The sequence below is a fragment of the Sylvia atricapilla genome, chromosome 5, assembly GCF_009819655.1.
Source record: "Sylvia atricapilla isolate bSylAtr1 chromosome 5, bSylAtr1.pri, whole genome shotgun sequence".
Taxonomy (NCBI): Eukaryota; Metazoa; Chordata; class Aves; order Passeriformes; family Sylviidae; genus Sylvia; species Sylvia atricapilla.
In genome coordinates, this window is record NC_089144.1 from 958,505 (window position 1) to 983,354 (window position 24,850).

The 24,850-nt window shown below is 44.4% G+C and overlaps 1 protein-coding gene across 4 annotated transcripts in view; it reads left to right on the plus strand.

Moving 5' to 3' along the window:
- Positions 1-11,153: 11,153 nt before the first annotated feature.
- The window catches only part of CPED1 (cadherin like and PC-esterase domain containing 1), a 155,357-nt gene continuing 141,660 nt past the window's right edge, over positions 11,154-24,850 (plus strand). The window contains exons 1-3 of one of the 4 annotated variants that reach the window (XM_066318562.1): positions 11,154-11,491; positions 11,741-11,861; positions 11,968-12,443. In XM_066318562.1, the coding sequence (XP_066174659.1) occupies positions 12,192-12,443 (252 nt within the window). In that variant the 5' untranslated portion in view covers positions 11,154-11,491; positions 11,741-11,861; positions 11,968-12,191. The remainder of the gene's footprint in view (positions 11,492-11,740; positions 11,862-11,967; positions 12,444-24,850) is intronic. The other 3 variants (XM_066318564.1, XM_066318561.1, XM_066318563.1) reach the window with 3 other exon arrangements.

Genomic DNA, 24,850 nt, shown 5'->3' on the forward strand with positions numbered 1-24,850 from the left:
TAGTTCAGAAGGGATGTGGAAAAGGTGTGGGTTTGATAGAAGTAGTTGTACGGAGGTAGCCAGTCCAAAATGAAAAAATGAGCAACGTTTTTTCACACGTGGCATGTTTGTATTGCAAAATGAGACATATGGCTAAGATACCTGGATCAGAAACTCACTGAAGAGTGATCAATATCAAAAGGGTGCAATGAGGGAAGTGTCCAGGCTGCCTCTGACAGTCCTAAAATCCTCTGGCACTCACTGAGTGCTATTGGATACCAGACACTACGTTAGGCAGCCTTCAGCATCAGGCAGTGCACTTTCTTTTAGTTTCACATCAACCTTCCAGCATTTGGGTGAACTTGTAGGATGAGGGGTATTTGTAGCCCCACAAACTGAGAACCAAAGCACTCTAATGGAACAGGACATTGTGTATTCCTCGTAAGGAGTACTGTCTGTGTGCACTGGCCAGCTGTAACTTTTGTTTGTTCTAGATCTGAGATGAAAAAGGGAGGGGAAGTGCATTAATGGATACTGACCTGAAAATCCCACTGGGTTGTCTCTCGGAATAGCACGGGATAATTGGCATTCTTCTTTAACAAACTTTGCAAAATGTTATTCACACACAGTAAAGATCAGAAGTTCTGAGGTTTGTTTCACTCTTCTGGTCTGCCTCACCAGGGTGATACTTTCCACTGTGAGCTGGCTTTTCTTGGCAAGGTTTTTTCATTTCCCTCCTCATTCTGCTGGAATGTCTGGACCATGCGTTTTTCAACAGAGGTGGTCTTTACCTTGACAGCATCGGGTTCAGTTTTTTTAGACTAAAATCTCTGAGAAACAGAATTGCAAGAGGAATAAAGCTCTGAGATTTTACACTCTCTTCAGAGTATCCATGAATAAAGTTAGGCACACCATATGAACACAGCCCCTTCAGTTTTGCAGCTCCTCCCTGGTTTGACTGAAATGCTCTGAGAACAATGTGACTAAAAGGAGAAAATGTCACACTTCAGTGTATCTATACCAATTTACAATAATATTCCTCTTAGCACTTTCAAATCCATATCTTGCCTTTATATTTGTGTAGTATTCAACGAAGAGCAACTTTTTCCTCTAGATAAATCTTGTATTTCAGAGGTATTTGAGAATGCAAAAGTTGTCAACAAGTTGCATGACTACTACTTTCAGGCTTGGCCTTCCATAGGTCTGACATTTTACCCTCCCCAGTAATTTCCTACATTAGTTCATTATCAATTTAAAGTCTCAATTATAAAAAGACTTTAACTCATGCTGTGTTTTCTTTTTGTAGGAATAGGAATAGGAATAATTCCCTTATTCAATCTTGAAAAAACCATCCTGAAGGTATTGAAAAGAAAAATAGAATAGGGAAATACCTGCCTCATGACTGTGCAATAGATCTACCTAATGCAGTAGAAAATGATGAAAATTGGGATCCACAACTGTGTTAATCTTTTTAAAGACCTAATAGCTATTTGTGCCTTGTACCTTACATCGTGAAGATTCCTGTGTACTGTGGCAGCTCTATTCCTTTCTGAATAATTATTTAGCAATGTTATAGTCATTGAATCAAATCTGTCTGCCCATACCTATGGAACTGGCCACTGCCAATTAGAAAAAACTTTATTCCAGTTACACAGAATGAGGGGACTAGATGCAGTTGTTCAGCTACAATTTTTATATATTTCTTTAAAAATATCAAAGTTTTGAGGAATCTCTGTTGCTGAACAGATTTAGTTAGTTGACAGTTAACTCGGTTTTCCTATTTAAGGTGGTATTGAGCCTTTTTTCTAAAAGAATAAATCATTGTTATGCTGTATTTGTACACATGAGATTAGTGAAACAGAAATAGGGAGCAATATGAAGATAATTTTATATTTCTTCTGCCTGCAAAGTTTTAGCCTTATAATTTCAAAGCAAGTTTTATGATTTGTTTTCAGAAATCTATGTGGGATAGATGTTTAGATAAAATTTCCGTGTGTTAGTGTAGCTGAGTGCTGGAAGAGCTCAGGGAAGTGCTATGGAATTGGGGAATCCTAATTTTTGTTAGATATGCAGGAACAGTTTTCCCTGTGTTAATAAAAGAAATTTTGTTTACAGCTCTGTTATCTTTTATCTTGGTGAGATTAAAATTACATTGTTACTGGGGGTTGGTGTGTAAAAATAAGGGCTCATCATATTTAAACATTGTTCTAATAAATGTTCACGTTTGTAGCTTGCTTGAAAAGATGATAAGCTGGAGTGTTGCTGCTGTGATGAACTCAGCTGGATATGCTCTTCTTGATTTAAATTATTTAAAAGTGTGTTTGATCTCTGTGTCTTGTTATTTGGGGCTAGGTTAATCTCAAGCTTTGAAAGAAAGCACATTCTATAGACTGAAGGATTAGCTGACAGCGGAATGAACTGGCCATAAAAAGGTGTTCCTTAGTCAGGTGTGGAAAACAAAACAGTTCAGTCATGGTAACCAAGCCTTGATTTTATTTTAGGAAGGTGTCCCATGCATTTCCCAGGGATTCTGCTGCAGTCTAATCCTACTGGAATGGTTAAGGAGCTGAGGAAGAAGCAGAAGTTTAGGAGTTACTTTAACATTGCCCTAAAAATTAAAATTGTGTACTAACCATTTTAGTCCAGAGCAGAAATTTTCTTAGACAAAGACTTACAACTTAGCTGCTTGTGCACACAGAAGTGATGATTTCAGAAGTCAGGATTGCCTCGGAGAGCATCACTTACATCAGAACAGTTCTGCCTGTCTCTTCTATAACATTGTTGGTTGCTCTTGTAAGACAATCTAAAACACACACTGGGTAAACATCTCAGTGAAGTTTTAGCCCAGGACAGGAAAATGAATCTCAAAACCAGAAAAGAGATGAAAATCCAAGTTTAAGGTGTTTTGGTTAGAATCAGCATTCCAGTGCTGAAGTACTTTTCACTTTTAAAGTGCTTTCCAAACACTCACCCACAGTTATTTACTTACAGACTTCAAGAGGGTGAAAGGAATGCACTGAAAATGTCTCTCTCTGGAGGCTGACAAGCCTTAAAATATAAAAGAGTCTAAGTTTTCCTCTTCTCTGTTGTTTGAATCTTAGACAGTGATATTTAAACTCATGAAGGAAAGAGACACCAAAACATATTGTTCCTAATTACATCATCATATTATAAAATTGTAACCTGATTTCCTATTTAACAAATGATAGGGTGATTTTAAATTAACGCCAAAAAAATTCTATAATTCTCTCTCTCCTTTAAAACAAGCAAATTAGTTATCAGCCTTATACACATTTTATAAATTTTTGGTGTTGGCACTGCCTGGTTTTACATTATTTTACAAAACAAAGAGTCTCTTTTATATGCTTTTGTTTTAAAAGTTCGTCAAAACATAGTTATACAGAAATAGTGCTTAACTAACAAAAATGTATTAGGAGGTTATTCAGCTACTTCATACCGTATTTCAGAGCAATTCTGATTTGGTTTTATTCTGTTTATATTTTAACTTTTTTCAGAATCAAATCCTAAGTACCTCTAATCATAGAATTAAAAAATAAACCAAAATAACCCACAAAAAGAAACAGGCTCCAACAAATCAGTACTGAGACAAAGAACAAAAATGCTTTTATTCCCTTTTCAACCCCCCTGGACAACTCAAATTATGTGTGAAATACTGAAAAATGACAGCAAAACATCTTAGACCTCTCAGACCTGAGAAATATCTTCCCTAAATCTTGGTTTTCCAACAGACCTTTGGCTGGAATGCTGGTTTTAAACATGACCTGCTTAATCCAAGTGGTCAAGCTCACTCAGTGAGCGTGCTGTTCCCAGCTGTTCCCAGCGGTTCCCCACCATGTCCCTCCCCACTTTGAGCTTTCAAGGCGGTCAGGAGTGTTCTGAGCAAGCTGTGCAGCCCATGGGGCCAGAACTGAGAGGCACTGTAGTCACTCTGCATGGGGCAGCACACAAAGAGCTCGTCAGACCTCATTCCAGCTGCAACACAGGCCAGATGTTCTGTTCTGCACGCCCTTTATTCAGGCCACCTGGCTTTGTAAGATGTAAAAATGGTTAAATCTAATTTTCAGCTTTACTTTCAGAGATATCGTGGTGAGGAAGCTGTCAAAAGTCAGTGTGTGTGTGGACATGTGAGAGAAGCTGCACTGCTATAATCAGACAGAGAAGTTAAGAAGTATGCTTTTACATCTTTTCCTGCCTAACCTAAGAACAACAAAACAGCGTATCTTGCATCTTCACATATTCTATTCACTTGTGCACATATAATTTCTCATATATGTTCTTATTGTATATTCTGGCAGCACCGTGAAAATGCAACAAACTGTCACAAACTGTTATACACTCTGGCATATATAATAATGTCTGCCCTTGATGGGGTTAGGTAAATCTGTGGTGCCTTGAGAGGCACAGTTGAGCATTTAGTCAACATTTCTGTGTAATGTGGCTGTCTTAAAACTCTCCTTGCTAAACAGAAGAGCTCTGTTAAACAAATATCCATCAGTTCAAAGCCTTTGGATGGGAAAAAATCAAGTTCTTGTTCCTTTGTGCCCAAAACATCCACACACCCTCCAAACTCAGTGGAGGCCACGATGTGGTTTAACTTTTATGTTGGCATGGATATTTACTGTACTGGGATGAACAAAAGTGTAACAACCAAAATGTCTGAAATGACTGGCAGCTGGAAAAATTGGTCTAAAACCACAGACCTTGTCTGTCAGGCCAGCTGGTGGCAGGCAGCCCCCCTGCACCAGCACAGACTAAATCATCTAGAGGACAGCACAAACAGCTCTAGGTACCTGAGACAATCACACCCTTGCGTAATGGACACAACAGACGTGACAAAATTTGTTTATAGGAGACTTTGAAACAGAAACTAGAACAATCGACTTTAAAAACGAACAAAACACAGAATGTTAAACATTACCAAAAAAATAAAAACATTTGTAAATGCTTCTCTTCCCTATCCAACAACTGAATGATGCTTTTTTTCATCTTTGTTGCTCTTGTTCAAACAACCATGGCTGGCTTGCAAGCATCACACATCCCCACTGCACAGGCTGCTCCTAGGATACATCCTGCTCTCTCTCTGGAGGTCTCACTGAGGAATGATCTCTCCCCTTGGCTGTAGCCTCCAAAGTGGTATTCCCACCTCTCGCTGTCCCCAGCTCCTTCTCATGGGAGCTTTTCTGACCTGCTGCTAAGGGACAAGGGACAGGCCTGCTGTGGGGCAGCTGTTCCCACAGCTGGTGAGGAGCAGGGACACCCTCATGGCAGACATCATTTCAGCAGGCACAGAGTGGCCAGGACACAGTCAATGACACTGGCATTCTTTCTGCTCCCACTGGTCATTTTGATAACATTTTCGTTGGAATATACGCAGCTAGGAAAGACTGCAAGGAAAATACACAAAGTGCACATAAAGCTCTGTGCACTTCAGAGCCCTTCTGCAGGTACAAAGCAGTGAAGAGCTCTGCTTGCATCAGAAGTGCATGAGAAAGTACAAGAGTATTTGTGCAAATGCCTTTCATATAATAAAGCCAGAAAATGTAACTGAAAGACAATAAGAAGGCTCAAGATCACCTAAGCAAAGAGATTATTCACTCTGTTAAAATAGGAGAATGATCTTGAGAGACAACAGAGTTACAAATAGGAAAAGTTTGTAGGAAGAGGAAGAACCTGAGAATGGAAGTTCAGATACTTTAACCTGAAGTGAGAAGAAGAGGGGGACCATCAAGACACCAGAGAAATTATGTAAAGCATCACAAAATAAAACAATTACTCAAAGTAAAAAAGAACACAGATGCTGTCAGAGGTCATGATGCATTTCTCTTTGTTCCATGTTCTTGCAGCCCATCTGGGCACTTTCTGATTACTTTTTGATTCTTATCCATTTCTCAGCAGTAACCAGTGAGTCTGAGCAATCAAACTGGCTGCAAAATCCATAAATCTCTGTTATCTCTGAATAACTGCTTCCAGGGGATTATGTCAGCAAATAACTGCAGACAGGGAGAAGCAGAGAATTTGCTGATTGATTTCCTCCTCATGACATTCAAATTTGCCTTTTAAGCAGGAACCAGTATATTAATAAGACTTTGGTCTTCAAATGCTTTCATGTCAAGCAACTTTCTGTGTTATTACATATATAAATAGATACCTCTGTTTCACTGTGAGCCTTCTGCCAAAACACAGTGGTGAAGAACATGGCTGAGATACAGAGATGCCTCTGAACAAAAAACTCAGTTGGCCCAGGTTCTACCTAAACTTTAGGGAAGCTGGTAGGTTTGGTAATCTGATGAGCTGAGTATCAAGCTTTGCCACTGCCCAGAAGGTCCTGTTCCTTTCCTCTATTTGCATCTTCTTTCAATAATGTTCTCCTGCTGCTTGACCTGTACCAGCACAGGGGCCCACTGGAGCTCTCCAACCGTCAACTCAATTCCTCACATGGCAGAAAACAGCCCAGCTGTCTACTTTTTCCTGAAAGACCTAATGAGCAGCACCATCAGGCAGGAAGAGAGGAAGGGAAAGAGCAGGAGCAGAGGTAAGGAAAGTGCCAGATTCTGAATTTGGGATGGGGCAGCCCTGGAGGTACAGACAGACTGAGGAATGAGGGACTGGGAATCAGTGCCACAGAAAGGGACATGGGGGTCCTGGTGGAGGAAGAGTTGAATTTTAGTCAGCAGTGCCCAGGAGAGCCACCCCTGTCCTGGGGGGCATCAGGCACAGCATCCCAGCTGGGCAAGGGAGGGAATTATCCCAGTCTGCTCTGCCCTGAGCCTCACCTCCAGAGCTGGGGGCAGTTCTGGGTGACACAAGAATAAGAAAGAACATTTAGAGAGTGTCAAAAGGGGGGCAAGGAGGACACTGGAGAGAATTGTCCCAGTCTGCTCTGCACTGGGGCAGCCTCACCTCCAGAGCTGGGGCAGTTCTGGGTGACACAAGAACGATAAAGAACTTTTAGAGAGTGTCAAAAGGGGGGCAAGGAGGACACTGGAGAGAATTATCCCAGTCTGCTCTGCTCTGGGGCAGCCTCACCTCCAGAGCTGGGGGCAGTTCTGGACACCACAAAATAAGAAAGATATAAAGCCATGGGAGAGTGCCCAAAGGAGAGCCAAAGGAAGGTGAAGGGCCTTGAGGGAAAGCAGCTGGGGTAATTGGGTGTGTTCAGCCTGGAGGAGACTGTGGTGAGACCTCAGCCTCCTCCTGGTGTCACAGTGTACAACTTCCTCATGAAGGGAAGAGGAAGGGCAGACACTGATCTCTCTAGTAACCAGTGAGAGGACTTGAAGGAATGGCCTGAAGTTGTCAGGGAGGTTTAGGCTGGATATTGGAAAAAGGTTCTCCACGCCGAGGGTGGCTGGGCACTGAACAGGAGTGCCCCCAGGGCAGTGGGCACAGCAGCAGCCTGACAGAGCCCAAGGAGTGTTTGGGCAATGCTCTCAGGCATTGCACCTCGGGGTGTGACTCCTGGGGACGGTGCTGTGCAGGGCCAGGAGCTGCATTCAGTTCTGCTGATGGTCCCTTCCAACACACCATATTCTGGGATTTTCTGCTTGTCTGCTTTCACTGTGAAATAAAATCAGAGAACTGAACTTAAGTGGGATGAATCTTTGTTCTCTGGAGCAGAGCAAAATCACGTTATCACTAATGTTTGCAGGGTTCTGTGAATGGGACAAGGAGAGAGAATCTGGGCTTTTATTATGCTGGGATTGATTTTAACTTCAGTGGTATCAAATCTTCCAATGTGCAGAGCAGTAACGTATTTTTCCTGTTTTTCATTTTATTCTGGGTCGCTGCTCCATTCTTCCCCGTTCACTGCTTACAATGGGACCACACACAGGATTAAAGACACTACAAATCTAATTGCAGTCTGGATCGAATTTAAGGAGAAGTAGAAAATCAGGGAGGGTGCAACTGAGCTGGTTTTCCTACACAGCTTAACAAGATGCTTTGCTTGAATATTTACAGTGCTATTGAGGCCTATTCTTCCTGAAACTTTTAACTAATTTTTGAAGTTAGTGAGAATTCATGGCCCTTAGCACAATTTTTAGCATGCTAGAAAATAAAAAATAAATTAAAGAGTTGAGCATTAAAAAAATGAAAATTACACATAGGTTTGCTCTGTGAAGATGACAGATGATTACAAGCACTTGACTATCAGTTAATTTAGAAATTATCAGTTTGCACTTATTTTTCATGTGATCTCATTTATCAGACAAATGGTTGCTAGGATGCTATGCTTTGAAATTTGAAACTTTCTCCAGAAAAAGAGCAATTGTGAAAAGGTTTTTTTTTTAAACACATTTTCTTTTTGGCAGCCTTCTCTCTAGTTGAAATTATTGATGCTAAATGGTTTTCTTATATCAAGACTTCATCTTGCAAGCACTTATAACCTGACTTGATTTGTGGTTTATGTTAGATCTCTGGGTGAAGTTAAGCATCCGTAAGACGTATGTATTCAGCTGATCTTAAACTCCTGTTAACTTTCTGTGCCTAATATATATTTTCTCCTTGCTCCTGGCAATTATGTTTGCAGGTTTCTGTTTGGATCATGGGAATTATTTTTCAGTGGTCATTAGCTTTCAGCACTGAACAAACATGGAGAGTCATGTTAAATGGAGGCTGTGTGTATGAGCAGAGTTAAAACCCCAGTGAGATGATGAGCAGTGAACATTACATGTCTGCATGGCACCTTGGCTAAGTCCTCTCCAATGCCAGTCTGGCAATTCTTAGCAAGTCTTGTGACTTTCCTCTCACCTTTTCTGTGTCAGGGCAGCTTTAAACACTTTGAGTCTATTCCAGAGGATGCAGATGGAAGTGGGATTCTGTCTGCAAGCACTGGAGATCACTTTTGACAGTCATTTGCTGCTCTTGGCAGAGATGATCCCTGCATGACCTTGCCTCACGCTGAGCAGAAGAGGAGCTGGCTGCTGTAGGGAGCAGCCAGGCAAGAAGTCCTGAGTGAGGAAAACAGACTAGAGAGCCTTTAATCCATGCAATGGGAGCAGCCACTGGAAGGGCTAGGTCAGGGAATCTCAAACAAGAAATCAATACTGAGCTTGTTTTGTATTTCAGAAAGAGGAGATTTATACCTTTCTGCTAGAAATACCCAATATACCTACAAATATATATACTTAGCTGGATCTTACCAACAGTTATTTGAATATTATATACTGAAGAATCTTTCTTATGAATTTGAGACCCATATCCACTTATATCCATTTCCTAAATGACTAGTTAATGCCAGGGGAATTAGTCCCCATACACAATAGTGCTGACTTAATTTCTGAAGTGTCAGAACGGGGCCAGGAAAGTCAGCAGAAAGTAAGCCCAGAGATGTAGTGGGATCCTGACCCAAAAGACAACAGGAATCATGTTCACTGCACTCTGGCTGTGACTGAGGAAAGTATTTACATCTTAAGAAATGGGCATTACATGCTATTGTCATGAAAAGAAACCACAAATCACAGAGAAAAATCCAGCTGACTGCCCAAAACATTTGGGGAAAGCAGCTGGATAGAGGGCTGATCCTAGGAATACACAGGAGGTGGAGTGATCCACCTGCCCTCCTTCATCTGTTGCCTGCTTCTCTTGAAGTCCTGGGACCCGTGAATGGTTTTGGGGTTGCAGGAAGACTGAGACATTGGGGAAAATGCAAGGACAAAGACTCCACTCCAGTGCCTGAAAGGGCAGCATGATGTTGGGCTGGAGGAAGAGCAGGATTGCTTGCTGTGCTGAAGGTCACTGAGGGAGCAGGGGTGGGGACAGAGAAGATCACTTTGTTCTCCTGTGGGATTCTCCAAGGAGGTATGAGCTCCACATTAGGAAGCAACCATTAAGCCAAATCTTTATAAAATGGTTTTAATCCAGTCTTCTAGGAATAGCCCATAAAACTCTGACTAAAACACCCTCACTAGGAATGTGAGAGAAGCTGATAACCGTGCAAATGCCACCCACACAGCTGGTGGTTGTGGGCCCAGAAAATCAGGGCATGCCAAAATCTGCAGGACAATACCTTCTAAGAGTAAAGCAAATCTCCTCTTGTGGTGATGGCATCACTGTGGCTCCCATTAGGCTGGCCAGTAGTGTCTCTGCAATCCTCCTTGGAGTGTAGCAGCTCCCTCAATATCCCTCTCCACTGGATGGAAGAGACCTACCCCACAGACAGCTGCTGTGGTTTTCAGGTGTCCTCTAGCCAGATTTGTTGGTTTGCAAGAGGTTTTGCTGCACAGGCTGGCTGGAGCAGGGCCTGAGGATGTGGAGTTGGATGCTGGGAAGGAGGGAGAACAAGCTGCATGTTTTCAGAGAGCAAAGATGGGAGCTCCTCTGTGGTTTATAAGCATCTGTCACAGCAGGGCACAGGAAGTTGGAGTAGTCTCTTCTTGCTCAGGAGTCTAATTTAGGTAACTACAATCTCAGACATGACACTAAAATGCAGTGTGTGGGACCACTGAGGTCCTGCACGAAGTATTCGATCACTTGCATGGCATTTTTCTTTGTCTGCAAACTGATAGGTTGAGTTTGGGAGGGAAAAAAAAAGGAATTTTAAAGCTGAATAAAAATCAGCACTTTAAAAAAATATATAGTCTATCCTTCCTTGCTGTTTATAGGCCTCTAATTTGGTAGTGCTGCTGCAGCTGCCAAACTGTAGATGGGCTCAAAGTTATTACAATAACATTCATTTCTTATATATGAGGCAGTGTAGGAAGAACTGTCTTTTCAAAAATCGTTAACTAAGGATGGAAGACAAAACAGATTAGTTATAAACAGATATTTTTAGCTAAAAGAACTTGATTATATTAGAAGTTCTGGTCTATAAATATAACAGAGTTTGTGAACTGTTCCCATCTGTCTTGTCCCTGTCCTGTGTCAGTAGGGGGAAGTAGTAACTAAGACCTTCTGTGGCTTAAATACTAAGTGCTTTTATCAGAGTATTTTCGTTCAGCCTCCTTTCTCTGCCTTTTTGACATTAGCAAGAAGTTTTATTTATATTCTGCTATGAGATATTACATCCACTACGGAAAATTACTGACAACTGCTTTGTCAGTGACGCTTATGCCCAAGTAAATCTGCTTCGTTTACAACGTTTTTTGTTAATCTGGATTAAAATACTGCAGGTGCTTCACCCTGAAAGATACTAATATTGTTTCAGTTAGGCTCATCACTGTACCAGCAGTTTTCTAAAAATTGCAGTGATGGTGGCTTCGAGGCATGCAGTGTAAGGCAGGACACCTCTCCTTCCCCTTGCAGACCTCGGGCTGTCTCCAAAGCCTGTGCCTGCTCCGAGCAGAGCCACTTTAGCTCCACCCTCGGAGCAGTCCAGCCCTTATTTATATGAAATCTGTGGTCCAACTGGCTTCAGATGGCGTGTGTTATGTGCGTGTGCCTGCCTCCTGAGTGTGTGAGACGAGCTGGGATCATGAGCCAGGGTTGTTCCAAGTGGTTTTAATCAGCAGCCCATTAGAGGAGAACAGAAAACTTCAAACAGGGTAAGAACCAAGTAAGTAAACCTAACTTTGAACTTGCAGTCTGGACAAAACAAATGCAAATTAAAATCTTCATAGTCTGTCAGTTTTCAGGCAAGTTATCACTTTTAGAGAGAAAGCTGTGCCTTCCAACAGGAAGGGGGAAATTTAAAGGGACTGGAATGAAGGAAACTGTAAAAACAAAGTAGGAATTGAAAATGCGAGAGAGAAAAAACTGCCAACGATTGTTCACAAAGTTGGTACACTCTCATACTTTTTTTCAGCTGTGGACAGGACATGTTAAGCTTTAACCTCTTGCCTTCTTGAATACTATTGTCTGCCTGAGTCAGTAGCTCCTTTTGCACAGGGGGTGAAGATTTCTGCTCCTCACCTGTCTGCTGGCAGGTTTGTTTTCCTGAGAGCATGTAGTGGAAGAGCTCTCCACGGCTCCTTGCAGGATGCCCCATGGCATGCCGCTGTTTGCTGCTGCTCATTTGTTGTGTTTTCACAGGTTGTTCCACTAACTCCATGGGAAGGTGTTCCCCAAACCTCCGCTTCTCTGGAACTCGTGACTTCTTGCCTGGCACCAGGAAAACACTCAGCAGCAGAAATGGGAAAATTCACGCTGCTTTTGGGTAAAGCGTGCCTCTGACTTTTTTTCACCCTGGCAAGACGTGGCCGCTTGGACTGCATCTGCAATGTGGCAAAGGGCAAAGTGAGGCTGGCAAAGAGGCCATGGTTTGTGGGCAAGCCCCCAGATGCCGCCGGCTTTGTCGCCCTCGTCCCTTCCTGCTGGCCTCAGTGGTGGCCCTCTGTCTGTTCTGCCAGACCCTGACTCCTCTCATGAGCAGCGGCATCCTTTCGGCAGTTGTTAATGGGATTGCACCCAACAAACTGACTAAAACGCAGCAAGGAGGATACAAGGAGGTCTCCCCAAGCACCATGCACTGCTTACTCCCTGGCAGCAATTCAGAGACACTCAGAAAGGTAAGTCAGCTGGAGCAGAGTGCTGAGCAATAATTAGCAGAGCGAGGGATAGCAAGTCTGGCAGGATCATCTGAGTCCAGCTAAAATTAGCCTAAGCTTGGAAGTCTGGGATCTGTGTACAAACAAATGGATGATCTAATGACAGCAGCATATGCACAAGCACATTCCCATTACCAGCTCCTCAGTGCGCCTTTATGAACACAGGAATCCTGCAATCTTCAGCTGAAATATTGGCATTGCTCTGTGATTCCAGCAAGATTTCAGTTTGCTGCACAGACCACGCTTTATTTTGGCTTTGGGGATTGGTTTAGAGGCTTTACAGTACAGTATAAATCAGGAGCCAGTGGGGTTTCACAGGAGTGACTGAGGCTGTTAACTGGCACAGGGACTGCAGCTGCCCTGTATTAAAGGGATCTGCTCCTCAGCTCTGAACTTTACTGGGATTCTGCTGAGAAGCTGAATTGAACTGCATTTGAGAAGCAAAAGAATATTTTCAAATCACACTATAGACTTTGGAATCTCTGTCTCACCGATTTTACTTTGTCCACAGATTACCCGGCTTCATGTTTATTTTGTGTAGGGTTCCTAGGCTGGGTGTTAAAACCTAACAAATGGAGACGCTGTTATTTTTGTTGGAAAATCTAGTTGGTTAAATGGTCTCCAGACTGAGGTAGTTATTTTTACTCTGGAATCTGTGATCAGCACTGGCACAAATGTTTAAGGTTTCCTTCAGTCCTACAGAGGAGCTGCTAATGGCACAGCAGATACCACACTGTGAAATTGTCATTATGCTAACATTTTATATACAACTGTAGCAGAACTGTAAAAAATTTGTGACCTCACAAATTATGGACAGCAACCACATAAAGAAGTTCCAGGATTAAAAAAAAAAAAAAAAAAAAAAAAAGGTACCAGGCTGCTTCTTTGATTAGACAGAGTTCATAGTCTAAAAGGTCAGCAATATTGATTTTAGGAGGGCAGTAAAGTACATCTTCTGCAACAATCAAAAACAGATATGGGGAATAACTGTGGCATGAACTCTTTAACCTTAACTCTTAAAATACTGAGGTTTTTTCCTTATAGTACATGCTGCATTTTTCAAAATGTTATATTTTAATGACCTTTTAGTACACTAGGTACCCAGATTCAGATCTGATCTGCAATATGACGTAAATAATTCAGGCTTAAAGGGAAATAAGCATAGCTGACATGTGCAGTTTGCATTGTGTTAAATTTACAGGAGCAGTCAACTTTTTACTCATTGCTACTTATTACTCATTTTTACTCATTGCTATTATAATGGCAAAGAACATTTCATACCTTGGGCTACTTAATGTCTGTAAGAACTGGTGAAATAATGGCAAAGTTTTGCTAGTGTGCTGTTTAGCTGAAAATACCTGTAGTATCTTCTTTTGCAAATTGCCTGAGAAGAAAAAGGCAGATTGACATGAAACTTGGTGTGCTGGCCAGCTGAAATGAGAAGAAAGTTTTTGTTTTTCCAACGTGCTGTACTCACTGCTCTCCATCCAGTGGTTGGATGTGACTGTCACATGCACATGCTGGACCTGTAGTACAGATGTGTGGATATTAACCCCTGTAGGTATGCTTTCCAGGGCTGTGCTACCTTAACACATTCCTTTTCGAGTTCTTAAGACCACCCATAGCTGGCTCCCTGTTTGTCTTGAATTCTTCCTCTAGAACATGATGAACAAAATGTCTTGCACATGTTGGGGATGTTACTCTAAGTTGCTCTCTGTTTCCCAACTTTCTCTGCTGATTGTGTGGGCTGAATAATAATCTCAGAGAACAGAAAAGACAAACATTGCCAAAAATCTCTACCACTCTGCTTTGAAAGTGTGTTCTTGAACTGTGTGTTTGCATCCACTGCTTATTCAGATAGCTGAACTGTTATCTGGCTTGATTTTATTGGGCACTCAGTAACCTCTAAGACAGATGTCTGTTGAAACTCTACACTGTTTTGTTTTACTGTCACGTGCTTGCTGACAGGAGCTAGCTTGGAAGCAACTTTTCATTAAAGCTCTGGTTAAAATCTTCATGTATGAACCTGGAAAATACTTTAAAATACAGTTATTCACATTTGTGATTAACTAGTCATACACGTATTCTTGTTCAATAAATAGTCCAGCAAGAAAATTTAAATGCATTAAAAAAGAATCTATTATACAGTGACTTAAAGCAAACACTGCAGCATGTCTTATGAAATAAAAGTTCATCAATAACTTTTAAGGGAAATAGTACCCTGCTGGAGATAATACTTTTTAGGTAGCACATAATGTTTATGGTTTTGAGTGATAGCATGTCACACTGCAGATTCTTTCCTGAGTAGGGGCCGGTTTTGGTCTTGCTTCCTTCAGAAAAACAACCAGTCCTGTGCTGAGCCTGTTGTGAGAATTTGGTTCTGATTGTTATTACAAAATCCTTTTCCAAAATCTAATAATTTTTTCATTCAGAATATGCATAGCACTAAGTGCCTCAAACCCCCCCACAAAACCAAACCAAACCACATTAAAAAACCCCCTGGCATCTTTTATGAGCTATTTGTTGGAAGCAGAGGAAGAGATCTTAGGAGAAGTCCAACTTTGCCAATGTATTTCTGATACCAACATTCACCTCATTTTGGAAGTTATAGTGGTAGTGTGGAAGAAACATGGGGATGGACATTGTCAATTACATCTGTAAATGTGTCTTTAACCATAGAGGATGGAGCCCATTCTGTTGGGCACACAGTGCAAGCTGTCTTTTTTAAATTGCAAAATGCAGATTTCATCCCTAGCCTGGAAAAACAGATAGAGCTCATAGTACTCCTCTCTTGTATCACGAGGTTTTAAAAGCTGCTGGAGATCTTGTCCTGAAGCTTTTAATTCACAGGAACAGAGGTTAACATTTTCTAGTACAAAATTAAATGTTAATATCTGAAGCATGAAAAATAGAAGGCTTATTTCGGATTCCCCAGCATGAGAGGCAGTAGAGTGATATCACGTCTAGCAGCAAGCTGTCTGCAGGTCTAGCAGGGCACTCTTACCTCCCAAAAGATAGATATAGATATTTGTGAATATATATAGTAGGGAGAAGAGCTGGTGCAGTAGCATAGAAACTGGAATAGGTATCAAAAACAAAAAGAAAAAAAAGCTCATACAAGCCCTCTGTGCAGTTTACCTGGCACAGCATTGTGCCAGAAATGCTTTTAGTACCAGCCAGTTGATTATACTTATCTTAAGTAATTTAGCTCTGCTTCTCAGCCAGTTTTGAGAAGAGCTAATTATCTGGTTAAGCTGTGCTTCCACTCTCAGAATTAATTCAGCCAGAGGCAATTTAGATGTCTCTGCACACGAGTAGTTTTGCCCAGGTGGATGGTGTACCTCTGCTGGGTAGAAGGAATATAAACTCTCTTTCTTTTAGGAGGGCAGATACCTGGTGTTCAGTTGCTTTCCCAGTCAGAGAAGACCCAAAACTCTGTTCCTTTTGTTCTTAAAAGGCTCAGTTCCCAAGCCATTAAGCTTTACATCCAGGTTGAAATTGTGAGCCTGGTTCACCATACTGGCAGTGAGGTTTTCTGTTTGGTCCTGGAAAGAAAAATTCTCTCTTTTCCTTATTTCTTCCACAGCTGGAGAAGAAGATGGAGGAATTTATTAATCACCTTTTATAGTTACTACTCCTGTGATAGGCACTATTTTGGCATACTAGCTTTCCAGCCATTGTGGATGTATTTAAACAAAAAAACCAAAAAAAAATTCAGATTTTAAATTGGGTTCTGAAGGAGATTATTTAATGGATACTCGAAAGACTTTTGCTACTCCATTTAGGCCAACTGATTTCTGGCTAACAACTAAAACTGAAGTCTTCCTTTCAAGGCCCTGAACCTGCCACTTATGTTTTGTGTAAAAGATGAATCTCAAAGAGGAACTACACTGAAGTTGAGCAAACAGGAAAGAGAAGAAAAGGCTTTTTATGGCTTCATTCTGAACAAATAGGATATAATTTCCTAGGAGTGGACAGTATGAAAGATCCAAGATAACAACAGCCCGATGTGGCCGTATCTGAAAGATACTATGTAGAAAAAGAAGGAAAAAGGGGGGAAAAAAAAAGAAAAAAAAAAAAAGGAGAGAAACATCATGGTTTAGTCTTAATCAATGTCTAGAGGAAGATGCAATTGAACATCTTGCATAGGTTACTGGCTCAGGCATCTGTATTAGTAAATTGGCAGAGAAATTACTGAAAAGCTGAGCAAATGTTACTAGAACATTAGAACACTGGCTATCCATAGTGGAATTATCCTCTCTTTACTTGAGTGCTCCACTCTGTCAGAGGCAGCAAGCAAGACTTCCCAGTTAATGGAAATGACTGCACCTAATGCAAAATTCATCAATTCCCAAATTAATGCCGACATTTAAAACAAATCTAGGGAATTTCATTGTCTAAAGACGCATCTCCTTTTCTACTGATTTTTTATTTTTTTATGGAATATGACCACTTGAGACAGAATAAGCTGGCAACAAAGGGGATAGGAGCAGAGTTTGTTGTGGAAGAAGGCATGGGGAAAGGAAGCAGATGTAGGAGAGTAGGGAACTACAGCTGCAAAGTAATAGTAACCTCAGAAAGCACAGAAGAGATTGTGTACAGAGACGGCTGAATTTTTGCAGGGGGGGAGAAGGGGAGATGAGACTGGAAATGGAAAGAAAAGAAGACAAAGCTAATGAGACCTTTTGAAATGTAAATATGTGAAAAAGGAGAATTGAAGCTGGATGATAGAATGAGATGACTCGCTATTATGCGGAATGCAGTGTGGTGAAAGCTCTGGATAGAAAAGATTACATTGTGCATAATAAGATTTGATACATTTTTAAGGTTTGATAAATTTTTAAAGTCAATTTAACTTAAAAGCTATTTTATAGAATAAATAGGGGGATGAGAACTTTTCACAAATGAACAAAGAACTTTGCTAGTATGAAACCTGTTGCAACTACAAAGCAATCCACATAGGAGGGTACGGTATCAGTGGCTGATTTCCTTGGAATGATACCACATTCACATCGCACCCTATGAAAGCAGGACGTTTGTTTTCCCCTTTTGTCATGTAAAATGAAACGGCACTAAGGAAACAACTATTTTTACTGAGCAGATAGCTGGAGATGCTCTGATGATAAAGGGCAAGGCTGTTGTGGTAGCAGTCAGGAAAGAGGGGCAGGGTGGAGACCTTGCAGGAAGGGAACTTTGAGGAGGACACATGAGGAACAAATGGAGGCAGAATCTCACACATGACTTCACTGCAACTCCCTCCAAAGCGAGGTGTTTTGATAAGTGGTAGGATCGGCTGTTGGAACCCTGGGGGCTGAAAATTTCAGGCTGTCTGTGCTAAAAGGCACTGACCCTCAAGCAAATACTGTCTTTGACTTGAGGCTGTGGAACAGGCTTCCAAAATTGAGTGATAGCACTGGGGTCATGGGTGTGTGGTTTTTATAGTATTGTGTGATCTCACAGGGTGGAAAACTTAGACAACGCCTTAAATCATCCATATCACCCCATATATATTACAATATACTAAAACCTTAAATCCTATGTCCTTCTTCACCTTTTTCTTCGTGGTTTCCTGTGGTTTTTTCTAATTGGGTGAGAAAGATTCGCATTGCAGACCTTGAGTGGTCAATTATTGGGTTAAAAGTATAAATTATATAGGTGTCATCTCGTTATTGGATAGTTTATGCTTAAATCACCTTGGACAGAATTAGAGACACCTCCATTTTCTACCTTGTTAGTTAGAGCTCACAACTCATGAGATACTATACTCATCAGGTACTATAGATCAGCATTAATAAACACTGAGTCTGAACACAAAAACTGGACACAAAAGACTCTCATGTATTAATCCTGGCTCCAACATGAAGAAAAGAAGACAAAAACCTCACAACTGGCTCACTGTCTGTTCTCAAGACAGGCCATTGGTATCATGTACTACATTCAGGCATAAAGCAAAAAGCATTTTGATAAAATAGCTCTGTACTTCCTGCTTAGTGTTGGTGATGACTGTGTAAATAATTCCAGTTTTGCTCTTGGATTTATAAAGTTATCAGAAGACAGCCCTCAAGGTAATGCCAATAATCTAATTGCTTGTTCTGCATTTATCCAACAAACAATTCAAAGCAGAATTACATTCCAGCCACTTAATTCTACAAGTCCTTTCTGATTAGGAAATTCAACAGAACATAAAGCAAGCACATTAAAATATCCTCCAGAAAGTGAAAAGGAAATTAACTTCTCTCTTACCTCTTGATACAGCAGCTATGCAGACTTTTAAATATAATGGTAGCATGAACAACTTCCTATTTCTATGAACTTTTATACAAACAAAAGGAACTTGGAAGTCACATTTGGATCTAATAAACATCTGCATAGTCCCATAAACGAGTGGCTGGGGGCATGAGAACCACATGCTAAGCTTTTTTTATCACTCTTCTTATTGATGCTGCTCAATAATACAGTATTTTCTGGGAGTCCCACTCATGTACTTTTTGTAATGTTGTTCTGCTAGGTGGTATTTAGTAGCAAATGGAGATGCTGACTTCCTTTGCTAGCTAAATGGGAATTTAAACTGTTCACTGCCTGTGAATATTGCTGGTAGTGCTGGCCTTGTTTTCATAAGGCCAGTTTTCCTTTGTGGTATTTTTGTTGCACTCTGCTTTCATGCAGAGGCCTTTTGGTTTGCACAGTGGCTCATACATCTCTGCTCAGTACCTGCAGGAAGCAGTGGGGTTAAAGAAAGCTGCAGTCAAGTTATTTGAAGCTAGAGGACCGAGTCTGTGACAGTCCTGGCTCCCTCAGTGTGAAAAGTGGCTGCTCCTAATCAACACAGGGACTAATGACACCAGAAAAGATGATTCACGGTTTTTGAGTTCTTTCCTGAGAGAAGCTTAGGCTGACATGAGCTGGGCCATTAGGTTAGGATGGAGAATTTAGTTTCTGCAGTTGAAGTGGTGGTCAGTGAAGTTCTATGGCAACCATTCAAACTGTATATTTGCTTCTTTTCCAGGCATAGACAATGCATCAATATTTATGGAATTATGTAATATTCTTGGAATCTGAAACAACTGCCAAGGAACTGTTTTGCCCTCTTCAACTTGAAATATCTTCAGTATTTTCTTCTTGGCCCAAACAAAAACAGTAATTGTACATCATAAGATTAGTTACTGACCAAATTCTAGAGTTTTGGAACAGGCCAGAAATTCTGTACAATAGAGGAAAGCTCCAGAGACTAGCGGAATCAATTATATCCTTACACATTCATAACCTAGAATTGGATATACCAGTTTCAAGGGAAATGTCAAAACATTTTCTTTTTAATAGACAACTTCACAGGTCCCTGGAAGTTGCAGACAGACTGAACTAAGAATTGCAAGTCTGAAAATGCATGTCTATTTTCAGTTGCACAAGGATGGTTACATAATTCTTCAGCTTTCGAATTATATAAACAGCCTTTTATCTTGTTTGTTGAGACATCAAAGGAGTATACATTTGATACAATTTAAAAATATTTAATAAATTTTAATGGAGCTCAATTTGTTTTCTTTTGTGTTATTCATGTTATTCTGTAAACTGAAAACAAAATTACCAAATTAATTTTTTATGCGTTTTTATTTACTTTAGAGCCCATTCTGGTTTGTTTGGACCAGTTGTTAAGGCTGTGAATCATCTGTGTAACAGCCAATTGCACTAAAATGAGATCAGTGACTCAGTGACTCAGCTAAGTGCAGTATTTTGTTAGCTGTAAGAGCAGGTAGATCATGTCAAAGCTGACATAATTCTCATGCAAAATCATATGGAAAATCTCAGCCTGGCTGTAAAGTGTCATTAATTTCTGTGGAGACAAACACATCATTTTCTAGGTATGATATGGGCTGCAGATATTCTTACCAATCTTTTTCACGTAGGATATATTGAATCTGTAATACTGATATATTGAATCTGTAATAAACTGACCTGCTAACAAATAGTCTGAGTCTTCAAACTGATGAAAAGCTAAAAAAATGGTTGGGACATAGGAACATTTGACCATTTAGCAATTATTCTCAATTTTTTTTTTTAAATGTTATAGATCCTTTCTGTGTGTGTGTGTGTCTGAGTCTGTTGTACATTAAAATCATAGGAATGCCAAAAACATCAGAACCACAAAACGTGGAAATATGTGAACAGCTTATTTTCATCTATTGTACACTGCTTTTCTTGTACTAACTCTCTGCCCAGACCTCATTTTTATGATTGAGAAACACTTTATGAAAACCAGCAGACTCTTTAAATATATAAACATGACTGTTATTGCTATAATATTGGAAATTATGAAAAACATCTAGCAGTAACTAGATCAGCATGTCCAGTGATGCAAGGCATTTTGTATAAAGCTTTGGAAAAAGCTTTTTTTATATGGAATCACTTGCTACGAGCATGCAGTTGGCCAGATTTTTTTAAAAATTTCTGTGTAGCTGACAACCCGCCCTGCACTGGACTGGCTTGGCAAACAAACAGGACACGTTGCATCTTATAACCTGGACTGCAAATAGCTATGAAAGGACAGGGCAGAGAAAATAAATTTGGCAGCACTAAGCATAGATCTCAAGCAAGTACCCTAACAGGTGTGGGGATACTTCGTATTATTCAACAGTACCAGATTAGACATCAGGTCAAGCTGGTAAATTTAGGCTCCTGGATTGTTTCTGTGTCCCAGAGACGCCGTCACGGCTCTTTGGGAAGCCGGTGGATAAAAGCTCCTGTCCCTGGGACTGAGCCCTGTCCTGGGGACTGAGCCCTGTCCTGGGGACTGAGCCCTGTCCCTGTGACTGAGCCCTGTCCCTGGGACTGAGCCCTGTCCTGGGACTGAGCCCTGTCCCTGGGACTGAGCCCTGTCCCTGTGACTGAGCCCTGTCCCTGTCACTGAGCCCTGTCCTGGGGACTGAGCCCTGTCCTGGGACTGAGCCCTGTCCCTGGGACTGAGCCCTGTCCCTGTGACTGAGCCCTGTCCCTGTCACTGAGCCCTGTCCTGGGGACTGAGCCCTGTCCTGTGACTGAGCCCTGTCCCTGGGACTGAGCCCTGTCCTGGGGACTGAGGCCTGTCCCTGGGGACTGAGCCCTGTCCTGGGGACTGAGCCCTGTCCCTGTGACTGAGCCCTGTCCTGGGACTAAGCCCTGTCCTGGGGACTGAGCCCTGTCCCTGTAACTGAGCCCTGTCCCTGTGACTGAGCCCTGTCCTGGGTCTGAGCCCTGTCCTGGGACTGAGCCCTGTCCTGTGACTGAGCCCTGTCCCTGGGGACTGAGGCCTGTCCCTGGGACTGAGCCCTGTCCCTGTGACTGAGCCCTGTCCTTGGACTGAGCCCTGTCCATAGGGACTGAGCCCTGTCCTGGGACTGAGCCCTGTCCATAGGGACTGAGCCCTGTCCTGGGACTGAGCCCTGTCCTGGGGACTGAGCCCTGTCCTGGGGACTGAGCCCTGTCCCTGGGACTGAGCCCTGTCCCTGTAACTGAGCCCTGTCCCTGGGGACTGAGCCCTGTCCTGGGACTGAGCCCTGTCCCTGGGGACTGAGCCCTGTCCTGGGGACTGAGCCCTGTCCCTGTCTCTGAGCCCTGTCCTGGGGACTGAGCCCTGTCCCTGGGACTGAGCCCTGTCCTGGGGACTGAGCCCTGTCCCTGTGACTGAGCCCTGTCCCTGTAACTGAGCCCTGTCCTGGGACTGAGCCCTGTCCTGGGGACTGAGCCCTGTCCCTGTGACTGAGCACTGTCCCTGGGGACTGAGCCCTGTCCCTGGGACTGAGCCCTGTCCTGGGGACTGAGCCCTGTCCTGGGACTGAGCCCTGTCCTGGGGACTGAGCCCTGCTCATGGGGACTGAGCCCTGTCCCTGTCACTGAGCCCTGTCCTGTGACTGAGCCCTGTCCTGGGACTGAGCCCTGTCCCTGGGACTGAGCCCTGTCCTGGGGACTGAGCCCTGTCCTGTGACTGAGCCCTGTCCCTGGGGACTGAGCCCTGTCCCTGGGGACTGAGCCCTGTCCTGGGACTGAGCCCTGTCCCTGGGGACTGAGCCCTGTCCTGTGACTGAGCCCTGTCCATAGGGACTGAGCCCTGTCCCTGGGACTGAGCCCTGTCCTGGGACTGAGCCCTGTCCCTGGGGACTGAGCCCTGTCCTGTGACTGAGCCCTGTCCCTGTGACTGAGCCCTGTCCTGGTACTGAGCCCTGTCCCTGGGACTGAGCCCTGTCCCTGGGGACTGAGCCCTGTCCCTGTGACTGCGCCCTGTCCCTGTCACTGAGCCCTGTCCTGGGGACTGAGCCCTGTCCCTGGGGACTGAGCCCTGTCCCCGGGACTGAGCCCTGTCCTGGGACTGAGCCCTGTCCCTGTGACTGAGCCCTGTCCCTGGGGACTGAGCCCTGTCCTGGGACTGAGCCCTGTCCTGTGACTGAGCCCTGTCCTGGGACTGAGCCCTGTCCTGGGGACTGAGCCCTGTCCCTGGGACTGAGCCCTGTCCTGGGACTGAGCCCTGTCCTGGGGACTGAGCCCTGTCCCTGTGACTGAGCACTGTCCCTGGGGACTGAGCCCTGTCCCTGGGACTGAGCCCTGTCCTGGGGACTGAGCCCTGTCCTGGGACTGAGCCCTGTCCTGGGGACTGAGCCCTGCTCATGGGGACTGAGCCCTGTCCCTGTCACTGAGCCCTGTCCTGTGACTGAGCCCTGTCCTGGGACTGAGCCCTGTCCCTGGGACTGAGCCCTGTCCTGGGGACTGAGCCCTGTCCTGTGACTGAGCCCTGTCCCTGGGGACTGAGCCCTGTCCCTGGGGACTGAGCCCTGTCCTGGGACTGAGCCCTGTCCCTGGGGACTGAGCCCTGTCCTGTGACTGAGCCCTGTCCATAGGGACTGAGCCCTGTCCCTGGGACTGAGCCCTGTCCTGGGACTGAGCCCTGTCCCTGGGGACTGAGCCCTGTCCCTGGGACTGAGCCCTGTCCCTGGGACTGAGCCCTGTCCTGTGACTGAGCCCTGTCCTGTGACTGAGCCCTGTCCCTGTGACTGAGCCCTGTCCTGGTACTGAGCCCTGTCCCTGGGACTGAGCCCTGTCCCTGGGGACTGAGCCCTGTCCCTGTGACTGAGCCCTGTCCCTGTCACTGAGCCCTGTCCTGGGGACTGAGCCCTGTCCCTGGGGACTGAGCCCTGTCCCCGGGACTGAGCCCTGTCCTGGGACTGAGCCCTGTCCCTGTGACTGAGCCCTGTCCCTGGGGACTGAGCCCTGTCCTGGGACTGAGCCCTGTCCTGTGACTGAGCCCTGTCCTGGGACTGAGCCCTGTCCTGGGGACTGAGCCCTGTCCCTGTCACTGAGCCCTGTCCTGGGGACTGAGCCCTGTCCTGTGACTGAGCCCTGTCACTGTGACTGAGCCCTGTCCTGTGACTGAGCCCTGTCCTGTGACTGAGCCCTGTCCTGGGGACTGAGCCCTGTCCTGGGACTGAGCCCTGTCCATAGGGACTGAGCACTGTCCATAGGGACTGAGCCCTGTCCCTGGGGACTGAGCCCTGTCCTGTGACTGAGCCCTGTCCCTGGGACTGAGCCCTGTCCCTGGGACTGAGCCCTGTCCTGGGGACTGAGCACTGTCCCTGGGACTGAGCCCTGTCCTGGGGACTGAGCCCTGTCCTGGGACTGAGCCCTGTCCCTGGGACTGAGCCCTGTCCTGGGACTGAGCCCTGTCCATAGGGACTGAGCCCTGTCCTGGGGACTGAGCCCTGTCCTGGGGCTGAGCCCTGTCCCTGGGGACTGAGCCCTGTCCTGGGGACTGAGCCCTGTCCCTGTGACTGAGCCCTGTCCTGGGGACTGAGCCCTGTCCCTGGGACTGAGCCCTGTCCTGGGGACTGAGCCCTGTCCTGTGACTGAGCCCTGTCCTGGGACTGAGCCCTGTCCCTGGGACTGAGCCCTGTCCTGGGGACTGAGCCCTGTCCCTGGGACTGAGCCCTGTCCCTGGGACTGAGCCCTGTCCTGGGACTGAGCCCTGTCCTGGGGACTGAGCAATGTCCCTGGGACTGAGCCCTGTCCTGGGACTGAGCCCTGTCCTGGGACTGAGCCCTGTCCCTGGGGACTGAGCCCTGTCCTGGGGACTGAGCCCTGTCCTGGGGACTGAGCCCTGTCCTGTGACTGAGCCCTGTCCCTGGGGACTGAGCCCTGTCCCTGGGACTGAGCCCTGTCCCTGGGGACTGAGCCCTGTCCTGGGACTGAGCCCTGTCCTGGGGACTGAGCCCTGTCCCCGGGACTGAGCCCTGTCCCTGGGACTGAGCCCTGTCCCTGGGACTGAGCCCTGTCCTGGGGACTGAGCCCTGTCCCTGGGACTGAGCCCTGTCCCTGTAACTGAGCCCTGTCCCTGTGACTGAGCCCTG